The sequence below is a fragment of the Gallinula chloropus genome (assembly GCF_964237585.1).
Source record: "Gallinula chloropus genome assembly, chromosome: 11".
Taxonomy (NCBI): Eukaryota; Metazoa; Chordata; class Aves; order Gruiformes; family Rallidae; genus Gallinula; species Gallinula chloropus.
Genome location: NC_140096.1, coordinates 5,155,549 through 5,177,964, shown reverse-complemented (window position 1 = coordinate 5,177,964; position 22,416 = coordinate 5,155,549). Strand labels below are relative to the sequence as shown.

Below are 22,416 nucleotides of genomic sequence, written 5' to 3'. Positions count from 1 at the left end.
CCCTCTCTGGCAGCAGGCGCTGCCCGCTGGCCTCTGGCTGGCTCCAGAAAGTCAGGAGTGAAACGTACTCGGCCTCAAGAGATGAGCCTGTCACAGGAACTGAGCCTGGAGACGAGGGAGAGCCCTGAAAGCAGGACTGCAATCACAGCCAGGGCTGGTGTCCTCCTGGTTTCTTGTCCTCGCTTGGCCCCTGCCCGGGCTCAGCTCCTCAGGGCAGCACTCCTCTCTCTCTCCCATCTCTCCCCTGCAAGGCAGTGTTCTCTCTAAAGTCTGCTGTGGAGGTGATTGTATTCCTGTGCAGAGAACAGAGCCTTACAAATCTCTGTAGCTTTAGAAACATGGAGGGGGTTTCTTGCCCTCTTTGACCTTCTGAAAGACACATTCTCAGTATGGAGTACGGGTGGGCTTCCCCTCCTCCCTGCTGCCTTTTGGCTGAGCATGCTTCTTCCTAATGCTGTGCCAGGCTGGGCTTACTACCTTCTGGGGACTGAGGGAGAAGTACTCCCTGGAACAAAAGCAAGTCAGCTCCCTGGGGAATGGGATTCTACGAGCCAAGGGACAGGAAATCCCTGGAGATGAAGACCCTTTCTGGGGAGAGTAGTCCAGTGCTAAATCACACTGAATCATTACAAAGATAAAGCAGCCAGTAAATTAATTATTTCAGGTATATTTTCTTTTGGTGATGAAAACCTGGGGGAAAGGGAGAGGGATAATCTGTTAACACGGTCTTGTCCACTGCATCATGAGAATAACCCCTTGGCACTTGCACAAACTGGACTCACAGTTTTATTTCGTAATTGTAAGCATAACTCTGTACAGTTCTACAAAAAGAAACTACTCAGATGTAAATCTGTTTATTCCCTGAATTAAGTTAGTAGTTGGGGTCATGTCTTTATTAGGCCATTCCCAGAAAGATTATATGCAGCTATGTTGAGGATACCTCTGATTGCCACGTTAATGGCTCATTCACAGTGCTCATTAGGCCCTTGCTGCTTTCATTTACTGTGATTGAGCCACACTGACGTATATTTATTTTTTGATGAAAGCAAGCTGTGCTGGCAGCAGACATGGCCAGGGGGAGAAAGGCACTTTATCTTGGGAAACCTGCTGTAGAGCCAAACAGCATCAGAGTCCTGAGCACACAGGGCCTCAGTGGTGCTGGCTGGCCTCCCCCAGCTCCTGCTGCTCTCCCCTGAGACAAGGAATCCAGGAGCTGGGCTGACCACACCACCAGCCAGGCAAAGACCTCACTGCCAGCACGCAGTCTGATCACACCAGAGACAAGCAGGCAGAGCAGCAGTGGTGACCATTACGCAAAGCCAAGACAACAAAGCCATCCCTGAGGTCAATCCAGCAAGTCAGGAGTAGAACTACCAGCAAGGACATTTGGACTTCACCTCTGTCTCTGTCCTCCCAGCATAAAAAAAAGACACGGACCAGTTGGAGCTGGTCTAGATGAGACCACAGAGATGATCAGGGGATTGAAGCACCCAAAGGTCAGCTGAGAAAGTTGGGGTTGCTCAGCCTGGAGAAGAGAAGGCTTCAGGGAGATGTCACAGCAGCCTTCTAGTACTTGAAGAGACCTACAGGAAAGCTGGAGAGGGACTGTTTACAAGGGCATAGAGTGGTAGGACGATGGTGGAGGGGGCCTTAAGGTGAAGGATTAGACAGTAAGATTAGATTTAAATTAAATATTAAGAAGAAACTCTTCCCTGGGAGGGTGGGGAGGCTCTGGCACAGGGTGCCCAGAGAAGCTGGGGCTGCCCCTGCTCCCCTGGCAGCACTCAAGGCCAGGTTGGATGGGGCTTTGGTCTCCCTGGGCTAGTGGAGAGATGTTCCTGCCTATGGCAGAGGATATGGGACTAGATAGACTTCAAGATCCCTACCAAACTGTTGAGTGATTCTATATAAAGCCTGAGCTTAAATGAAGTTCCCATCAGAAAATGGGGATGGAAGCCCCAGCTGAGTCTGGTCAGGGAAGTTAAGACCTGTTACTGCAGTCAGGGCCCTGACAACCCATGGATAGGAGATCACACTTTAGGATGAAAAGAGGATGCCTGATTTTGCAGGTGTGTCAGATGAGGGTCAGCACATGTGTAAATCCTTCCGAGAAAAGGTAAGGATAGGATAATAAATGATTGTATTTTTTTTTAAATGAGGCTAGAATTTAAATATATTGACGTGTTTTCCTGTTTATATCATTATTTTATATTAGGTTGATTACAGTAAGTTATGAAATTAGTGCTCACTAGTAACTAAAGCACTGTGACTCACCACATGCATGCTCTTACCCTGCTAAAATTGAAGAGTAAATGTACCATCATGGTGCAAAAGTGTGCACATCTGCTCTGCAGCTAGAACAGGTTTACAGTGGCTGCCATTGTCCTTCAGCTGTGACCTTGCTTTAGCCATCCACTCATTGCTTGAAGTTCCTGTAAAGTGAGGCATGCTTTTTATCCTACCAGTGCTGAATTTCACTTCTGTTTTACTCATTTGTTTTCCAGAATGAAGAAAATTCAGCAGTCACTGGGGTGATTTCTGCAGGATGGAGTGCATCTGTGTGATTCCAGCTTGGTATTTTCAACGTGTTGCTGAAAGTCAGTGTCAGTGTCTGCAGTCTGTACTCCCAGCATCATGCCTGGGAGGGGCTGGAAGACAAGGTATTCACAAGGAACACTGCAGTGACTTGAACTTGCATGGGAGTTGTTTTCACCAGAGGATGTGTTCCACTTGCACACTGAATTAGGCTTGTTAGTGTGGTCCAAAACTAAAGAGCAAAGCAAGTCATCCTCTATAAGACTCAGTCTCATGCTAATTTTAATTACAGTTTATGTAGGGTGTAAGTAGAGTTTTATCCATGAGCACTTACTCTCTGGTCCACGAGAGCTACAGATGATTTGCAGAATCACAGAACTGTAGGGGTTGGAAGGGACCTCCAGAGCCCATGGGGTCCAAACCCCTGCCAAAGCAGGGTCCCTAGGACAGGTCTGGAATCTCTCTGGAGAAGGAGATTCCACAATCCCTGGGCAGCCTGTCCCAGGGCTCCCTCATCCTCACTAGGAAGAAGTTCTTCCCCAGACTGGTGTGGAACTCCCTGTGCTCCAACTTGAGGCCATCACCCCTTGTTGTGTCCCCACAGACACTGAGAAGAGGCTGCCCATTTCCCTCTGTGTCCCACACTTCAGATATTTATAAACATTAATAAGATCCCCTCTTAGCCTTCTTTTCTCAAGGCTGAACAGCCCCAGTTCTTTCAGCCTGTCCTCACAGGGGAGGTGCTCCAGGCCTTTAATCATACTCTCCATTCTTGTTGAAATTCTAGATATGGGCAGTTACAAGGGGATCTCAAACTCCCAGCCCCTGGCAAAAAGAATTCCTTGGCATATTACAAAGTGGGTCAGACAAGCACCTTTAGAGAGACTATGAAAAGCCCACAGTGGCTACTATCCTTTTCCCCTCTCCACACATTCCCTGTTAGCAGGGTACATTCTTCCCACACTGATGGGTACCTACATTCACAGAATGAGATGCTTGGAGGGCAGTTTCAAGGCAGCTAAAGGTGGTGTAATGTGGATGTGGTGTTCTGCCTTGTTTCTAACCACTCGGTGCTGCCCCTGCTCTGCGTTTCTCCAGCTACTCCTACACCCAGAGTTCAGTTCAGAGAACTGATCTGACAGTGGCACCTTGGATTTAGATTATTTAAAGGCTGGGGAGTTGCTACTCTGGCCACCTCTTTGTCACCATTAGTAGCTGCTCAGGTGGTTGAGCCCTCATTATCTTTGGGGCAAACCTTGTGTGAGCCTGTCCCTGCCTGGGCTAGAGAGACTCTCATTGCTGTGCCAGTTGTTTCTCTCCAAGATACATGTGCAGGATATTATCAGAGACATTCAAGAAACAGGAGCTTAATCTAAAATAATTTAATCCAGGTCCCCAGAGAATGGCTGGGAAAGGGCTAGAGCAGAAGGTGTGTCCTTGTCAGAGCTTGCTTTATATAGCATCATTTATATTCTGATATTTTCTTCCTGTTACAACATCTGGGCAAGAAACTGAAGATGGTGTGAGTGCAAGCTGGGTTTTCTTAACTGAGAAAACGTGCCTCCTCCCTCCTCCTTCTTCATTCAGAGTGGTTTGGAATGGCTCAGTTCTGAGTGCTGTTGCTTTGCACTGAGCTCAGCTTGCCACAGTTTGCCCTAAAAGCCCCATAAGTATATTATTCAGGAGTAAGAAAATGCATGAAAATAAACTAATTGGTTCACATCATGGTTTCTGAAAACTACCTACTGCCCTTAGTCTGGTCTGGAAGTGTAAAGACTGACAAATGTCACAGTAAAACTCTTGACGACCCCTGAAATGCAGGGGCTGTATCACAGAGTGAATCATTAAACATACACGCCAAGAGAAGGGCACCCACAAAGTCTGGGTTTCTTTGAAGGGAACAAAAAAGCAGCCCATGAGTAGCTAGTTAAAACCTGCCTCTCCTTTACCTTGGCTTTTGTGCACAGCTTGATTTGCCATTTGGCTTGTGATACAGTGGTGCAGTGGATGGCAGGAGGCAGAAGAGCGATTCGACTGCTCCACATGAAACTTAGATTGTGTTTCCGAACTTTTGATGTGTTTGTGGCTGTGCAAAATGAGTGCACGTAGTCTTACTTCTATTTCCAGGTGTCTTTCTATGAATCTGAACTGAAAAAGTGCTCAGTCCCTTTTCGCCTCTCGTTCAGATGCAGTGCTATGCCTACGAGGGGAGATACTTCTGTTACTGTAAGGAATTGAGAGTGTTTCAGGGAATGATTTCTTCATCCCATTATGACTCAGAAATGCTGGTCTGGGGAGGTAACAGAGCAGCATTTAAATGGCACACGTTGAGGTATTTCATCACAACATCTCTACACTATTAGGACCATTCCCTGAACTAGGAAAGCCCTGAGCCCCAGTGTTAGTGGGGCTGCTTGTGGGCTCCATGGAGATGTTTCATGCCCTGAATATCTTTCAGAGCTGGCACCTTTGGTTTGGGAGCTATTGCAGGATGTTTAGCATTTGGGAAGGTGGGCTTTTGTAGTGCCTGAAAGTGATGGAAGGCAATGATAGGACTGTTCCCTGGACTAGGAAAGCCCTGAGCACCAAAGTTACTGGGGCTGCTGGTGGGCTACCGGGGAGGTTTCACAGAATCCCAGATTAATGGGGGTTGGAAGGGACCTCTGGACATCATCCAGTCCGACCCCCTGCCAGAGCAGGATCCCCTCGAGCAGGCTGCACAGGACGGTGTCCAGATGTGTTTTCAATATCTCCAGAGATGGAGACTCCCCAACCTCTCTGGGCAGCCTGGCCCAGGGCTCTGCCACTCTCCCAGGAGAGAAGCTCCTTCTCAGGGTTAGGGAACCTTCCTCTATTCCTGTCTGTGCCCATTGCCTCTCATCCTGTCCCTGGGCACCACTGAACACAGTCTGACCCGCCCTCCTGAGCCCACCCCCCGTGCAAAGGGTGAGGGTCCCCAGCCCATCTGCCATGCCCATGCCCACTCGTTTTCCCCACCAGCACACAATGGCCAAGGCGTTGGTGTGACACTTGGTGCAGGGTGCCCCCTGTGTCCCCTGCATCCACAGGTGCCCCTGGCTGCGCATCAGGCCTGGGTGGGATGTGCACATCAGCACATCAGCAGGGCAGCGGCGATGGCCCCGCTCAGGCTGGCTGCACTGCAGCCTCTTGCTCCAGCTCCTCCATCCCTTGTCCCAAGAATTTAAATCTGCCCTGAATCTGCCTCCTCACTGCCAGCGCTGGCTTGGCCGTTCCCAGGGAAGGGCAGATGGCGCAGGCTGGGCCACACGTGTGGGGCAGGAGCCCAGCCCCACGCCAGCCAGCGAGGCAGCAGAGCAGCACGGTGGGCTGCGGCGGCAGGGCACGGCAGCACATGGGCACCCGCTGGCATTGCTCAGGTTTAATCAGAAACCAGCAGACAGGAAACCAAAAACAGGGGGTGTGTGGCAGGGAGATGAAACAGCCGCAGCGGGGAAGGGGCCGGCGTGGGGCCGGCTGGTGCAGGGTCAGGCCTGCAGCCCGCTGAGCAGCGCGGAGAGGAGGGAGGCGAGGGCCAACGTGCCCAGCGTGGCGGTGGCGGCGGCGGCACTGCCCAGTGGGAAGGGCTCGGTGTTCCTCTGCAGCCAGTGGTACTCCTCCTCCAGCTGCTGCCGCTGCAGCTCCGGGCCCACGCGTGCCCGGATGGTCTCGTAGTAGGTGTTCAGGTACCGGATCTGCAGCCAGGCACCGGGGGGGGGCTGCAGGGGAGCTGCTCCAGCCACCGCCCCCCTCCCCTCACCGCCCTTGCCCCCCTCACCCCCGCATTGGCCTTCCCCATCCAGCCACCCCACAGTGCAGTCACTGGCCCCGTCCGCAGACCCCTCTGCCTCTCTCCATCCGCACACCCACCCCGCTGACCCTCCCTGACCTCATCCCATAGCCCCCTTTGCTCTCCCCATACCCCAGCCCCACACGCTGGCTCCCCCGTCCCTGCTCCGCCTCACCATCTTGAGCACTTGGTACCTGCTCCGCTGACAGGAGGCTGAGGTCGATGAGGTTACGGTCATAGGGCACCAGGGACACCACCTCGAAGGTCAAGAAGGGCTCCTCCCCGGTCTGATACTGCCTCAGAGAGGTGCCATTGGGTGTCCCCACCCCTGCTTGCAGCAGCTCCCCATGCCCCCACCCTGCCAGCCCAGCCTGGTGTGTTACCTCAGTCTGTGCCTCCACCACGAGGGCGATGTCTTCAATGCGGATCCCGAACTCACCATCCCGGTAGTACCCAGGCTCTGGGGGCCGGGGACAGCCCCTGGTGAGTCCCGAGCCCCAGCAACATCCCCATCCCACCCCAGTCCCAGCTGGGCTCTGCACCCCAGGGACACCGCAGGAGCACGAGACACTGCCCAGGGCAGTGAGCACACCCACCGATGGAGGTGAACATGCCGGCAGTCAGGGGCACGTTGTTGGACTGGAAGCCCACGGGCCCTGCGAGGGACATGGGGTGGGTTACAGCTTCTGAGAGTGCATGTGCTGCGGGGGCATCCCAACACGGATGTAGGTGTCACCCCAGCAAGGACGGCAGCGTGCCACAGGGAGGGACACCCGCCCACAGCAAGAGGCTCATCTGGGCAGCAAGAAGCCCCAGACAAGCCCCTGTCCTTGTCCCTGCCCCTCGCAGCTCAGCTGATGTCCCCAGCACCTCTACCGGTGCCGTGGCACCTACACTCATGGACTGAGAGGAAGTTGCCGATGCCATGGCCGGTCCCGTGTCCGTAGTTGAGTCCCACATCCCAGAGTGCCCGACGGGCAAAGGACTCCACTGTTCTCCCTGGGGAATGACGAAGTGGGATGGGGGCCAGTGAGCTGCCAAGGACCCCCTGCCATCCTTCTCCCTGTCCCGGGGGAGACTGGGCAGGGCCAGGCTGCCCAGTGCCAGGCTCAGCACCCACCTGCCGTGTTGGGTGGGAAGACAAGGCGGGACAGGTCAATGTTGCCCATCAGCACGCGGGTGTAGGCTTCCTACGGGGGCATGGTGGGGGCTGAGTGTGTGTGTCCCTGGCACATCCAGCCCCAGCTGGGCCCCTGGTGCTGAGTGCCACGGGGGGTGCTGGCAGGGCTGGTACCTTCTGGAGCTGGGTGGGCGCACCCCAGTGCATCGTCCGCGTGATGTCTGTCGTCCCATCCCTGCAAAGGGAAGAGGACACGAACAAGGGTGATGCGGTCCCAGTGCTGGCTTTGGGGCCACCACCCTGCTGTGCCAGGGGGACAGGGAAGGGAGGGGGGGGCTGTGCACTGCTGGGGGTCCCTGTTAAGGGCTACGCACAGGTATTGCCCTCCGGTGTCCGAAAGGTACATCTCATCCACAGACAGCTTCCGGCTGCTCCCGTTGGAGGGGCTGTGAGGGGAGGGGGGTGTCAGAGCTCCCAGTCTCCAGCTCCCACTCCCCAGCGTTGCTGCCAGCCCTGGCACCCGCATCCCTGGCCGGGGCCGAACCGTACCTGTAGTGGGCCAGCGCTGCGTTGAGCCCGCTGGCAGAGATGGACTGGAAGCTGGGCCCATGGCTGTGTTCCTGGGCCCTGGAAGGCAGCATGGGGGGAGATGCTTGGGGTCCCTGGCTGCCCTGCACTGGGGTGGGGGGCAGAGGGGGCAGCATGACTGGGGAACTGACTGTCGGAGTGCGTCGATGTACTGTGCCCCCGAAAACTCATCCACCTGCCCCTGTGGGACCATCTTCTCCAGCCACAGCAGATACTGGATGACAGCCACCGCGTCCCGAACCTGAGGTGGTCCAGTGGCAGCAGGGGAGGGTAGTGTCAGCAGCCCCCTTCCCCTGCTGCCTTCCGCTTGCACTCGGGGCTTCCGGGATGGGGATGGTCCTTACATGTGCAGCTCGCAGCAGCTGCTGCTCCTTGGTGTTTTTCACAGCCTTGGCCAGCATGACAGGGGAGTAGCTGACCTCCAGCAGCTTCTCCTGCAAGGGCAGGCAGGGGGGTTGGGGTCACAGCCAGGCATGGCCACCCACCCCCTCACATCCCCTGGCCCTGGCACATCCCACTCCCCTGTAACACAGGGATGTCCCTGAGCCAGGCTGGGCCCACACTGCCCACAGCCTGGCTCAGTGTCACGGCAGTCAGCACTCACCTGGGGGATGATGCCGTAGAGGCCATAGGTGGTGTACTCGGTACCCAGCCAGATGGTGACGTTGCCCTGGGCGTAGTGGAGGAGGTGGGCGCTCACCTGCTCGTACGGGAGCAGCTCCACGCAGAGCGGCCCCGGGCACTCGGCCTGCAGGGACTGCCGGGCCGCCGCCGCCAGCCGCGTCTCATTCAGGAACAGGCTGGGGAAGGACACGGGACAGAAAGGGTACAGCTGCCTTCGCCCCCCCCCCCCAGCTCAGCTGCCCCATGTGCATGGGGAGGTGCTGCCCACCTTATGGTGGTGTTGGTCAGCAGAGTGTAGGAGTAGAAGACGGGGTTGTAGGGGATGTCGTCTCCACGGAGATTGAAGAGCCCTGCCAGGAAGGAGACCTCCAAGCCTGTGCTCATGGGCTGTCCTCCCACCCCCAGGGCTCAGCGCCCACAGCACCCATCACAGCACCCACCACGGCACCCACCACGGCACCGCAGCTACTCACAGGCCGTCTCCTCCAGCCCTGACAGCAGCACAGCCGTGGGGCGTCGCATGTGCTGCCCCATCTGCTGCCGAATCCCAGCCACCTTCTCCTGCCAGCTGCTCCCTGGGAGGGCGGTGGGTGACTCAGGGGCTGCCACAGGCAAGCATCCATCCTCCCAGCAGCCCTGGGGAGGATGGTTGTACCTGTGAACTCTGTCGGGAGGCTGTAGATCTCCCCGGAGGCTGGGGAGGGTCTCTGGTCACCCCACACTTCATCCACGAGGTTGGTCTCGATGGGGAGCAGGGTCCTGCCGGACCCACGCAGAGCCTGGCTGTAGCTGTCCCAGGTGTCTGGGGAGGAGGGGGAAGCGGTCCGTGCTTGGGAGCACCTGATAAGTCACACCCCGGAGCTGCCCTCACATTGGTCAGGGTCACCCCATGTGACAGCCAGCCCTACCGATAGAGAAGAGGAAGGGGTCCAGGCTGATGTTCCCCCCAACAGGAACCACTTCTAGGATCCACAGCCCGATGGACTCGATCCAGGCTGAGGGAGAGAGCTGGGTGGCACCGCGAGGACGAACCATCCCCCAGCCCACGCTGACCTCAGATGAGGCCATGGTTGGGGTTGGGGGGGCCCTGGGGTTGAGGGGAGACAGCAGCCCCTCAGCCTGCCCCCCACTGACTTGTCCTCTGCAGCTCCCAGTTGCAGTCCAGCTGCCGCTCCGCCTGGGTCCAGTAGCGACTGTCAGTCCACAGGGCAGCCTTGTCCTGCGTCACCACAGCAGTGCCTGGGACAGGAGGGGGGGTTCAGGCATCATCTCCCCCAGGGATCCCCCAGCCCGACCTCCAGTGCCGAGCCCTGCCCCGAGGGTGCCCAAAAACAGGGCTCAGCAAGCAGCCAGGTGCTGCCCCCACCCCTGAGGAGGGACCCCAGGGCAGTGGGGATGCTCTTGCCTGCAGAGCCGGTGAAGCCGGTCAGCCAGCCCAGCCGTGAGTCCCGCTCGGAGATGTACTCGTTCTGGAGCCAGGGACAGAGCGTGAGAGGCGGCCGCAGGTGCTGGCCAGGGAGGGGTGCCCGGGGCACGGGCAGGCTGCCACCTCACCATGTGGGCGTCCGTGGAGGGCACGACGTAGGCTTGGACGCTGCGGGCTCGCATGGTGTCCCGCAGTGCGGCGAGCCGAGCAGTTGTGTTGACGGCCGTGGGGGGCAGGTACTGGTGGCACAAGGGGACACGTGCTGGGGGTGCACCAGCCGCAGTGGTGGGGCTGGGGAGGGCATGTCCCCCCATATGGAGTGTCAGGCAGGGGAGGGCTGGGCACAGCAAGGCTCACCCACCGGTGGGTCCGTGGAGCAGTCTCGGATGTCAGTCCTGGCAGAGGCAGGCGGAGGCAGCTGGCCCACAGCACAGCCTGAAAGCAGGGGCACGTCCTGGGGCCTGGGGTCCTGCTGGCCCCTTGCTCCATCCCAGAGCCAGCACTGGGACAGCTGTGACCCTCATTCCCCATCCCAAACACGGAGACAGCCCGGCTTCAGGGCTTTGTGCAAAACCCAGTGTTTCTAGCCCCAGAACTAGTGGCTGAGAGCCAGCCCCCATGGCCTGCTTGGGGACCAGCCCCAGGGGTGTGCTGGAGCCGCAGCTGGGGCCTGCCATGCCCAGGACCTGGGGAGGGAGTTGGCAGGAGCCGACCTGGTGCATCCCTGGCACTGGGAGTGCTGGCAGACCTGGCTGACAGTCAGGGATGTGCCTTATCATGGTCCAGCCACTCCCTGGTGCTGTCACCACCCACACTGCCATTCCTGGAGCTCCCTGTCATGGAGCTCCCTGTCACCAAACTCCCTGTCACTGCCACAATTGGCAGGTGGGGACCTGACTCTTCACCTCAGGCCAAGGGCACCGGCTCTGGTTTGTGGGGCAATGGGTCACCCTTGGCATGGGGTAGCCTCAAACGCCTGGTCTCAGTGTCCCACCCATTCCCTCCTCAGAGCTTATCCCAGGGGTCAGGAAGGCAGGTTTAGTCCCTCGGGGCAGCCCAGCCCCCTGCCCTTGGCAGCACAGCCCCAGTTTCCTGAGGGCAAACCCACCCTTGCTTCACCCAGAGTCACGGTTCAGACTGTGCAAGACACCCCCACATCCTCTGCACCGGGACGGTTCCCGGGGGGGGGTCCCAGGATGTGTCAAAGCCTGGTGAGCCCACCCCAGCTCCCAGCCCTTGGACGTACCGTGGAGCAGGAGCACACAGGCTGTGATCCAGCGCGGGGGGTGCATGGCTGCCCTGGGGGTGCCCAGCAGGACGGAGAGCGTGAGGCCGGCTCCTGCCTTGGGTGACAGGTCCCTCCTCCTGTGCCTTTGCCCCAGGGGCGGAGGGATGCGGGGTGGGGGGCCCAGCACATGTGGGCGGGTGGTTGTCCCGTGCATCGAAAGTGAGTCCTGTGGCCAAATAAAAGCAAACAGCCAAATCAGCACAAAGTCCAAAGATCCTCCCGGAGCAGAGGTGGGGCTGCACCAGGCCACCCTGGCACAACCCAGCTGCCCCCCCATTAAACGCAGGCAAGAAGGGTGCCCTGCTCCTGTGCCCCCCCAGGGAGACCTCTGCGCCCTGGAGCCACACGGAGCTGACACGGGCACCCTGGGTGAGGGTCCTCTGGGGGGGGAACCACACTGCTGGGGCCAGCCCTCCTCCCCCCAGGACACTGCGTGGTGTGGAGCATCCTCCGGGAATGGCCGCGGCGATGCCCACCCCATGGCCTGGCAGCACCCCAGGCTGGGGCTGGCAGAGACCAGTGGGGTGTGGGGGAGGAGCACCCCCCAGCCATCCCGGTGAGGCAGAAAGGTGCTTCCTTCCCTCAGGGCCCCTGCCTGCACCCTGCAGTGCTGGGACCTGCTGTGCAGAATGTGCCCTTTGTCCCACCCAGCCCCTGACCTCCGTACCACGGCCGCATCTGCCTTGTGAGGAAGCTCGTTACACCTGTCATAACGAGCCTGACCCCGAGGCCTGTCACTTTTATTGCACAGGTCTTTCCTCCAGCTGGTGCAGTAACTGCTCTGTGGTTACTGGAGATGAAGGCTGGCTGGGGGACAGGCCGGTTGTGGGTGTCTGGAGGGTCACGCTGAGGGAGGAGGCACCCCCCACCTAGGACAAGGGGTGCCTGGAGGGGGTCCCTGCCCCTCCTCCCACCCCTCCCTGCTCAGCAGACTGCACTTTAGCCAGGATTTCACTCCCTTCTCCCTGCAAGGATGGTGAGGGATGATGTAGGGGAGTGTGGGGGGGAGATGTGGAGTGGAGGGTTCAGTCAGTTCTTCACAAGTTGTTTTCTTCTTGGCCGGGGAAACACACACATTTCTCACCCCCTTCCCCTGCTGCACTGTGGGGTCCCACCCACGGCAGACAGTGCTCCCCGAACTTCTCCAATGGGAGTCACTGAGTGACTGTACGGCTGTGCTGTTGGGATGTGCTGGGATGCTGCTGGGGTGTGCTGGGATGCTGGTGGGATGCTGCTGGGATGCTGCTGGGATGCGGCTGGGATGTGCTGGGATGCCGCTGGGATGCTGGTGGGATGTGCTGGGATGCTGCTGGGATGCAGTTGGGATGTGCTGGGATGCTGCTGGGATGCCGGTGGGATGTGCTGGGATGCTGCTGGGATGTGCTGGGATGCCGCTAGGATGCTGGTGGGATGTGCTGGGATGCTGCTGGGATATGCTGGGATGCCACTGGGATGCCACTGGGATGAGGCTGGGATGTGCTGGGATGCCGCTGGGATGCTGCTGGGATGTGCTGGGATGCTGCTGGGATGCCGGTGAGATGTGCTGGGATGCTGCTGGGATGTGCTGGGATGCCGCTGGGATGCTGGTGGGATGTGCTGGAATGCTGCTGGGATATGCTGGGATGCCACTGGGATGCCGCTGGGATGAGGCTGGGATGTGCTGGGATGCCGCTGGGATGCTGCTGGGATGTGCTGGGATGCTGCTGGGATGCGGCTGGGATGTGCTGGGATGCCGGTGGGATGTGCTGGGATGCTGCTGGGATGTGCTGGGATGCTGCTGGGATGCTGCTGGGATGTGCTGGGATACTGCTGGGATGTGCTGAGATGCCGCTGGGATGCTGGTGAGATGTGCTGGAATGCTGTTGGGATGTGCTGGGTTGCCGCTGGGATGCCGGTGGGATGCTGCTGGGATGCCGCTGGGATGCGGCTGGGATGCTGCTGGGATACCGCTGGGATGCTGGTGGGATGTGCTGGGATGCTGCTGGGATGCGGCTGGGATGTGCTGGGATGCCGGTGGGATGTGCTGGGATGCCTCTGGGATGTGCTGGGATGCCGCTGGGATGCTGGTGGGATGTGCTGGAATGCTGTTGGGATGTGCTGGGATGCCGCTGGGATGCCGGTGGGATGCTGCTGGGATGCCGCTGGGATGCGGCTGGGATGCTGCTGGGATACCGCTGGGATGCTGGTGGGATGTGCTGGGATGCTGCTGGGATGCGGCTGGGATGTGCTGGGATGCCGGTGGGATGTGCTGGGATGCTGCTGGGATGTGCTGGGATGCTGCTGGGATGCTGCTGGGATGTGCTGGGATACTGCTGGGATGTGCTGAGATGCCGCTGGGATGCTGGTGAGATGTGCTGGAATGCTGTTGGGATGTGCTGGGTTGCCGCTGGGATGCCGGTGGGATGCTGCTGGGATGCCGCTGGGATGCGGCTGGGATGCTGCTGGGATACCGCTGGGATGCTGGTGGGATGTGCTGGGATGCTGCTGGGATGCGGCTGGGATGTGCTGGGATGCCGGTGGGATGTGCTGGGATGCCTCTGGGATGTGCTGGGATGCCGCTGGGATGCTGGTGGGATGTGCTGGAATGCTGTTGGGATGTGCTGGGATGCCGCTGGGATGCCGGTGGGATGCTGCTGGGATGCCGCTGGGATGCGGCTGGGATGCTGCTGGGATACCGCTGGGATGCTGGTGGGATGTGCTGGGATGCTGCTGGGATGCGGCTGGGATGTGCTGGGATGCCGGTGGGATGTGCTGGGATGCTGCTGGGATGTGCTGGGATGCTGCTGGGATGCTGCTGGGATGTGCTGGGATACTGCTGGGATGTGCTGAGATGCCGCTGGGATGCTGGTGAGATGTGCTGGAATGCTGTTGGGATGTGCTGGGTTGCCGCTGGGATGCCGGTGGGATGCTGCTGGGATGCCGCTGGGATGCGGCTGGGATGCTGCTGGGATACCGCTGGGATGCTGGTGGGATGTGCTGGGATGCTGCTGGGATGCGGCTGGGATGTGCTGGGATGCCGGTGGGATGTGCTGGGATGCCTCTGGGATGTGCTGGGATGCCGCTGGGATGCTGGTGGGATGTGCTGGAATGCTGTTGGGATGTGCTGGGATGCCGCTGGGATGCCGGTGGGATGCTGCTGGGATGCCGCTGGGATGCGGCTGGGATGCTGCTGGGATACCGCTGGGATGCTGCTGGGATGTGCTGGGATGCTGCTGGGATGCGGCTGGGATGTGCTGGGATGCTGCTGGGATGCCGGTGGGATGTGCTGGGATGCCTCTGGGATGTGCTGGGATGCCGCTGGGATGCTGGTGGGATGTGCTGGAATGCTGTTGGGATGTGCTGGGATGCCGCTGGGATGCCGGTGGGATGAGGCTGGGATGCCGCTGGGATGCGGCTGGGATGCTGCTGGGATACCGCTGGGATGCTGCTGGGATGTGCTGGGATGCTGCTGGGATGCGGCTGGGATGTGCTGGGATGCTGCTGGGATGCGGCTGGGATGTGCTGGGATGCTGCTGGGATGCCGGTGGGATGTGCTGGGATGCCTCTGGGATGTGCTGGGATGCCGCTGGGATGCTGGTGGGATGTGCTGGAATGCTGTTGGGATGTGCTGGGATGCCGCTGGGATGCCGGTGGGATGAGGCTGGGATGCCGCTGGGATGCGGCTGGGATGCTGCTGGGATACCGCTGGGATGCTGCTGGGATGTGCTGGGATGCTGCTGGGATGCGGCTGGGATGTGCTGGGATGCTGCTGGGATGCCGGTGGGATGTGCTGGGATGCCTCTGGGATGTGCTGGGATGCCGCTGGGATGCTGGTGGGATGTGCTGGAATGCTGTTGGGATGTGCTGGGATGCCGCTGGGATGCCGGTGGGATGAGGCTGGGATGCCGCTGGGATGCGGCTGGGATGCTGCTGGGATACCGCTGGGATGCTGCTGGGATGCCGGTGGGATGTGCTGGGATGCTGCTGGGATGTGCTGGGATGCCGCTGGCCGCGAGGTGGCACCAACACCGTGCTGCGGGGCCACACGTCCCCGTGTCCCCTCTCCTGTCCCCTGCCCACCCGCCCGGTCCCGCCACGGCCGCGGCGCTGCGCGGGACCCGGCAGCAGCAGAGCCCGGTGTCCCTGCCTGCGGGCGGGCTGAGGCCTGGCACACTCGTGTCACAAACGCTCTCAGGCTGCCTACGTCTTGCATCACCCTTCCTTGGGTGCCCTGCGCTGGGAGGGGAGCAGCAGAGGATCCCACGGGCAGGACAGGGCCAGGAGGGATGGGGGACAGAGGATGACATCGGAGCTGCCTGTCACTGTCGTGGCAGAAGAAGTTTCTCAGGGCTGTGTGAGGCGGTGGCACAGTGACAACAGCTCGCTGCCATCCCACTTATTAGCAAAACGTGCTAATGATGCTTCATCCTCCCCCCTCCCCGGTCCCTGCACCCCCAGCCCGTCCCCTGCACCCTGCCTGCCAGACGCCTCTCCCCACACAGTGACAAGGGTGAGCCCAAATTCTGAGCTCTGCGATGCCGCCCACACTGCCACACGCCCGGCCACGGCCTAGGAACGGGCCTCGGCTGCCCTGTCCCTCCCCACGGCCTAGGAACGGGTCTCGGCTGCCCTGTCCCTCCCCACAGCCTAGGAACAGGCCTCAGCTGCCCTGTCCCTCCCCATGGGCACAGCGCGGGGTGGTGGCACCAGCTGCCCCCAGGGACTCCCGAGGCCGCGTGCTGCTCCCAGCAATCCAGCGTCAACAGGACGAGGCTCATCGGCCGCTGCGCGTCCGGTGGGGCCCTTCCCTCCCGCGGGAGGTTTCCTCGAAGACGGGCCGGAGGAAGGCTTTGGGGGGGACATCCTCCCTTTGTGGGCTATTGTTGGCCTTCCGTCACCTGCAGAGGCCGAGGGGTGACTCAGGCCGGGGTGACGCGCCCGGCAAACAGGACGCGGGTCGGGGAGGGAGGGAGGGGATGCACAGCCGTAGGAATGCGGAAGCGAGAGGTGGCAGGGGATGCTGCCACCATCCCCAGTGACGGCAGCGCCTGTCTGTCCCAAAGCCCAGCAGGTGATATGCCTGGGGATACGGGACGTGCAGCTCCCCGCTGCACCCCAAAGCCTGGGATGGGACCCCATGAGCTGCTCACCCTCCAAAGGAGCATCCCAATTTGGGGGTGCACAGCGCTGCTGGGGAGCAGCGGCACCACCCTGCGTCTGCCCAAAGCCCCCGGCCAGGCTGCAGTGGTGTGGTGGGGCACAGCCAGCAGGATTGGATCATGCGCAGGGGATGTCCCCCTCTATCTGTGGCGCTTACAGACACTGAGGGGTTGAGACATGATCCCTACAGCTGCCCCAGCCCATCCTCACAGCCCCCAACCCCATGTACAGCTCCTCCCCAGTATGGCCACCCCACACAGCCCCCTGTGTACAGCGTGCTGGCAGGGCCACCCCTTGCCCACCCCTCATGTAGGGGCTGTGCCCACACTGTGGTAGCCCATGTTTTGCAGGGGTGATACCTGGTACACACCTGGTACCTGGTGTGAGTGCCCCCCAATGCCACTCTGTCACCCCCCTCTCAGTGGGACAGCAGAGAGATGATATGATGAGAGGCTCATGGGTGCAGATGAGGGCGAGGAGAGATCACAGACTCATCCTGAGGAAAATTAATTCAATATATTATCAATGAAATAATAATAGGATAATGGGAAAGTAAACCCTGTGTCTTAGAGTCCTGCAGCGGCTGCAGGGAACTCTGCTTCCCATCTGCCTCCTCCATGGGCTGGGGGGGGACAGCCTGTCTCCCCATAGTCTTCCTCACAGCTGCAGGGGAATCTCTGCCCTGGCTCCTGGAGCGCCTCCTCCCCCTCCTTCCGCACTGACCTCGCTGCCTGCAGCATTTTGCACATCTTCTCACTCCTCTCTCCAGCTACTGTTTTTTTCCAGCAGGATTTTTTCCCTCTTTAACTCCGTTATCCCAGAGGTGCTGCCACCATCACTGCGGGGCTCGTCTGTCCCAAAGCCAGCTGGTGTGGGCTCTGTCTGACACGGGACAGCTTCTGGCCTCTTCTCACAGAAGCCCCCCCCCTTGCAGCCCCCACTGCCAAACCTGATGAGTACCTGTACCGACACCCTGTCCTTGGCCACCTGCTGAGGGGAGCCCTGTGCCCAGACCTGGAGGAGCTGTGTGCTGACTGTTGCTTTGCAGAGCTCGGCGTGTCTTTGATGCGGTGGTTTCGCCGTGTGTGCTCCAACTGCCCCTCCCCAGCTGCCATCTCCCAGCCCCAATTCCCTGAAGGGCAGCGTGTGGGGGTCCCGGCAGCCTCCACCCCCAGGATGCTGGGGAGGGGGAGTGTTACAAACAGGGTTGGACCTCCCACCCCTGTGAGGTCTGGGAGGGCTGAAGGGCGATGTCCTGGCACAGTGCGGGGTCCCCATGACCTCCCCGGCAGCACCTGGCTGCAGGCTAGAGGGTCCCCAGGCTGTGGGACGCTCCAGCCCTGCCTTTGTCCCCCACCATAACACTGTGCCAGGGGCTGTACCCACACACCATGGCAGTGAGGGGCTCTGTGGGTGCTCAGCCAGCACCCAGACCACATGGGACCAGTGCCCACAGCCCCCTCCTCTGTGCACAGGGGCCCAGGGGGCTTTAGCCCCCTCCTGGCCCACACAGTGCAGAGCTGGGTGCTGCGGTCCCCATCCTGCAGCCCATCTGTCCCCCTCCCCACACAGGCCCTTGCTGCACCCCTCGACAGAAGGGGCTTTGTGCTTCCACCCCCACCCCGGGCAGTGACCACTCGACCTGGGGGACCTGGGGTGTGTGTGTGTGTGTGCCAGGACAGCCTCCTGCTCACTTGGGTGCCAGGGGAAGGGGGGACACACTGAAAGAGGGGACTGGGCCAGGCAGGGTGGGGGTCCCAGGTTTAGGCTGAAGCTGGGTGTTGGAGCCTGGGTCGGAGGGAGATGCCAGGACCGGGCTGAGCGGGGCCGCGGGCCAGGACGGGGCACGGTCCCGGGGCCAGTCTGGCAGCAGTGCTGGGGGCCGGGAGCCGGTCCTGGATCCCAGCACCCAGCTGCGGGAGGGGGTGTCCCGGAGCCCTGCCGCTGGGGCCGGGCCGAGCGGGGGGATCCCTAGGAAGAGAAGCCGCTGCTGGGAGGGTGTCCCGGGAGGGCTGCTTGCGCTGGGGCGGGGCGGGGGGCGGACATCCCCCCCCGGGGGCCCGGCGGCCACATGACCGGGAGGGCGGCGGGGCCGGGCCGGGCTCTCACCGCCTACAAATGCGGCTCCCCCGGAGCGGGGCCGCTGCCGTCGCTGCCGCCGCCCCCGCAGCCCCCCAGCCCCCCAGCATGGCCGCCCCACGCTGGCTCCTGGCGCTGCTGCTGCTCTGGCTCGCCCTGGCTGCCGCGGGTGAGTGCCGGGACCGGGCGGGGAACTTCCCTCCCCGACCCCTCCTCCCCCTTCCCCCGGCCCGGCATCGCTCGGTGCCCGGGCTGGCAGCGGGGAGGGCGGAGCGGACCGTGCCCGGGCGGCCGCGGACAGGGTGGGCTGAGCGGGGCTCGGAGGGGGCCGGCACCCCCTGCCCGTGCCGCTGCCGCCGGGCTGGGGAGGACAAAGCGCTTTTTCACGGTGCCTGCGAACTCCCCCTGTCCATCCAGGCAGCCGGGCAGAACAGCGGCCGGCCGAGGGCCGGGGAACCGGCACCGCCTCCGGCTGCCGGGGCACGACCCGCCTGGGGCGGCGGGTGACAGCCCGAGGCATCGCCGGGACCCGGCGGCGGGAGCCAGGGCCCTGCCACGCTGCTCACGGCGGGGCTCGGCCCCTGCCCCGGCCGCCAGCGTCTTTGCTGGACGCGGGACCGGTGCCGGCTCCGTAGCATCTGCCAGGCACCGGCGGGCGGGGAGAGGCGGGCGGGGAGCAGCGGGCGGAGGGCACTTTCCCGGGACACGGGCGGGGGGGTGTCGGCGGCGCAGGAGGTTTTTGGGGAGGGCCGGAGGCAAAACCCGGGGCCGAGCTGCTCCTCGCCGCTCTCCGGGGCCGGTGGCCGTACCGGGCGCAGGTGGCCGAGCCGGGCCGGCGCACGAAGCGCTCGACGGGCGAAGGTCTCCAGCCGGGGCCGTTCAGGCTACGGGCGGCGCGGCCCGGCCCGCTCGGGGCAGCGGGAGGTGCCGGCGGGTCCCCCGGCATCCCCGTCCCCGCGCCCGGGGGACCACACGCGCGGTTAATGCTCTTCCCGCCTTCCCCAGGGCCGCTGGGCCGGGCGCCGGATGGCGAGGATGCGGAGGACGGTCTCATCCGGACCCTGGTGCGGCCGCGGGGTGCGCGGCGCGCAGCCGGGCAGCGGCCGGGCGGCTGGCGGAGGTACCGGCGGCCCCGGCCCCGGCTCTCCCACAAGGGCCCCATGCCCTTCTGAGCCAGGTGAGCGGCGGCGGGACGCGGGGGGACGCGGGGCACGGGGAGGGGACGGGACGGGACTGACGCCCACCAGCTCTGCTCTTGTTGCAGGGCTGCCACCGGGGATGCGACTCCCGGCGCCCGCTTCGTGTCCCGGCCCGCTCCGCTTGACTCCCGGCTCCGAGCGCCGGGTCCCACCCGGGGGCCCTCGCTGGCGTCTCCTGTTCCCCGAGAGCATCCTGCCTCTCCCCGCGCCGCCCCCCGGGGCCGGCTGGGAGCCGGTCGCCCGGTGGCGGGGCCGGGTGCTGCAGCGATGCCCGTCCCCGTGGGCGCGGGGCTGCACTGGGCATCGGCTCGCCAGGACCCGTGGACTTTGCGCAAAGCACTTTGGCAGGCAGAGGGGGCTTCTCCGCAGGGGTCTGCAAGCTCCCTGGGGGCTCCGGCCCAGCCCTGCCCGCTGCCCGTATGCCGGGGTGAGCACGTAGCTTGTCCTGGCGGAGGGTCTATTTATTCTCATGGTGCTGATCCCAGACCCCCCATGAGCATGGGGTACCCTTCCTGCCGGCAGACCCACCTCCTGGGGACCCCTAAGGCATGGGGTGCCCATCCAGGACACAGCGTGGGGCCCCACGTCAGTGTGAGGATGGGGGGCACTGGGGTGTCTGTTAAGCACTGACATAAGCCAAAGAGGGCCCCTTGCTCTGAGCACTGCTGGGTCCTGTTGACTGTTTCTCACGCCTGTAGAGATTTATTCTGTGTAAATACATCTTTATAATAAAGTTATGAACACAGTAAACCCCTTAGTTTTGGGGGGGGGGGGGCTGGGGGGGTGGGATGCTGGCTGTTGCCTTGGCTACCAATGCCCAGAGGTGCTGGGGGAAGCTGGGGGTGCAGCACCCATGTCTGATCCCAGGGAGGGGTGTTTGGGCCTGGAGTGGCTCCATTGGGCAGAGGATGAGGCCAGTGGAACGGGCAGGGACTGTGCAGTGGCTGCTGGAGCTCACTCTGCCTGATGCCAAGTGCCTCTCTGGGTGCCCTGAGTGCAGGACAGGCAGCGGGCCCAGCCCTGCGGGACGACCGCCCAGTCCTGGGCACATCTCTCTCGTGGTCCCGTTTGACTTTCCTGCCCCAAGACAGCCCCAGCGACTGCTGGTCTCCCCCCTTCCCCCCACCTGACCCCACCAGTCCTGGGCAGCTGTCCCCGTGGTCCCACACACCGGAGCAGCTGTGGGTGCCTGGTACCCAGCATCTCCATCCCTGGCCCTGCTGTCCCCATCTTTGGTGCTTTGGTGTCCCTGTCCCTTGTGTCTTTGTCCCTGGCATCCCCATCCCTACTGTCCTGGTCCCTGCTGTCCCCATCTTGGTGTCCCCTTCCCAAGTGTCCCCATTTCTGCAGCGAGGACCTATGCAGGGGCCGGGGGGAAGACAATGGGTCAGGGCTAAGCAGGCTAAGGGTCCCTGTAGCACCCTGCTGGTGTGTGTGGGGGGGTAAACCCTGCATAGGGATGGGACCCCCAGCCCCTGCGGGGACCCCTGGGTGAGGCAGTGCCCGTGCAGGGCCCCCAAACCCATGTTGTTTGCAGGAGGCCTCCCACAAGCAGCATCCCAGGGCAAAAGGCAGCTCAGCCCTGGCACTGCGGGCAGGGGAGCACAGCAGCCGTGGGGGCACGGGCAGGGGGTGGCAGTGCCGGTGGGGAGGGGGTTAACGGGGCCGCCGAGAAGCGGGAAGGCTGCAGCTGCGACGGAGCAGAGCCGGGGGAAGCGGGCTGGGCCCAGCTGGCCTCCATTAGCTCATCCTACGGGACCGGGAGGGATGCGCTCCCCGGCCACGCGCCAGCGTGCTCCCGCCACGCTGCCTGCCCACGCCCGCCGTGGCGGCCGGTCGCGCTGGGTGCCTCCGGGCAGCCGCCACCACCCCGCTTCGCTGCCGGCCGGGCCCTCGCAGAGGGATGTGCTGGGCAGTGAGTGCTGCCCGCCCGCTGCCCACCCCCAGCCCGGCCCTTGTGCTGCGGCGTCCGGCGCTTTCATCCTCCTGGGGCCGGCAGCGGCCTCACCACCGGCTGCGGTGGGGCCAGGATGCGGTGTCCTGGCCACGGCTTCCTTGGCTGACCCCAACTCCCACTCTGGTTGGCTTGAGGCAGTAGCAGGGGGTACCACTTCCCCATCGCCACCCTACAGCACTGCTGCTACTGGTTTGCACTGGGAGGGCTTTCCCCTGTACCTTAAACCTCAGCACCAACAGCTTCCCGCCCAACCCCAGCTGCAGGCAGCTAGCACCCTGCTCGTGAGCTCCCACGGGTCACAAGCAGGACAGGCAGCCATGGCTGGCCCAGCACCTTCCCTTGGAGCAGCGGGAGCGATGCCGTGAAGAGCGATGCCCCACAGCCTGAGGCATCGCCCAGCCCTGAGCGTGGGTGCTTGGGCTGCGGCCAGGGGATGCACAGCTGAGCCCTGACCCCTGGCCCTCCCAAGCCAACCTGGAAGGAGGCAGCCAGGGAGGACCCCCCGGTTGGGCTGTGGCCAGCGGCACTGGAGGAAAAGGCTCCTGGGCCGGGGAGACCTAAGGAATCTCTGGCTTTTCCTGGCCTGGCCGGCTGCCCGCAGGCAGGTGGGAGGCTGCAGGGCTCTGCCACGCTCCCGGCGCATCGCAGGCTGT

At 62.1% G+C, this 22,416-nt stretch overlaps 2 protein-coding genes across 2 annotated transcripts; one reads left to right on the top strand and one right to left on the bottom strand.

The window, feature by feature from the left end:
- Nucleotides 1–5,920: 5,920 nt before the first annotated feature.
- XPNPEP2 (X-prolyl aminopeptidase 2) lies at nucleotides 5,921–11,393 on the bottom strand (the record flags this gene model as incomplete). Its single annotated transcript, XM_084268946.1, has 21 exons — nucleotides 5,921–6,248; nucleotides 6,538–6,636; nucleotides 6,727–6,803; nucleotides 6,940–6,999; nucleotides 7,238–7,342; nucleotides 7,464–7,533; nucleotides 7,638–7,698; nucleotides 7,838–7,909; nucleotides 8,013–8,090; nucleotides 8,183–8,292; nucleotides 8,396–8,485; nucleotides 8,656–8,851; nucleotides 8,944–9,025; nucleotides 9,149–9,250; nucleotides 9,331–9,477; nucleotides 9,584–9,670; nucleotides 9,810–9,914; nucleotides 10,081–10,144; nucleotides 10,230–10,340; nucleotides 10,463–10,536; nucleotides 11,348–11,393. 21 exons carry the CDS (start codon nucleotides 11,391–11,393, stop codon nucleotides 6,042–6,044), a joined length of 2,043 nt encoding a protein of 680 aa, XP_084125072.1. The 3' UTR covers nucleotides 5,921–6,041.
- A 7,206-nt stretch (nucleotides 11,394–18,599) lies between these two features.
- APLN (apelin) lies at nucleotides 18,600–20,462 on the top strand (the record flags this gene model as incomplete). The annotated part of the gene is given in 5 exon segments (XM_084269348.1): nucleotides 18,600–18,614; nucleotides 18,616–18,687; nucleotides 18,689–18,776; nucleotides 19,613–19,784; nucleotides 19,872–20,462. Coding segments are annotated over 4 exon segments (342 nt in total). The 3' UTR covers nucleotides 19,780–19,784; nucleotides 19,872–20,462.
- Between the last annotated feature and the right edge of the window lie 1,954 nt (nucleotides 20,463–22,416).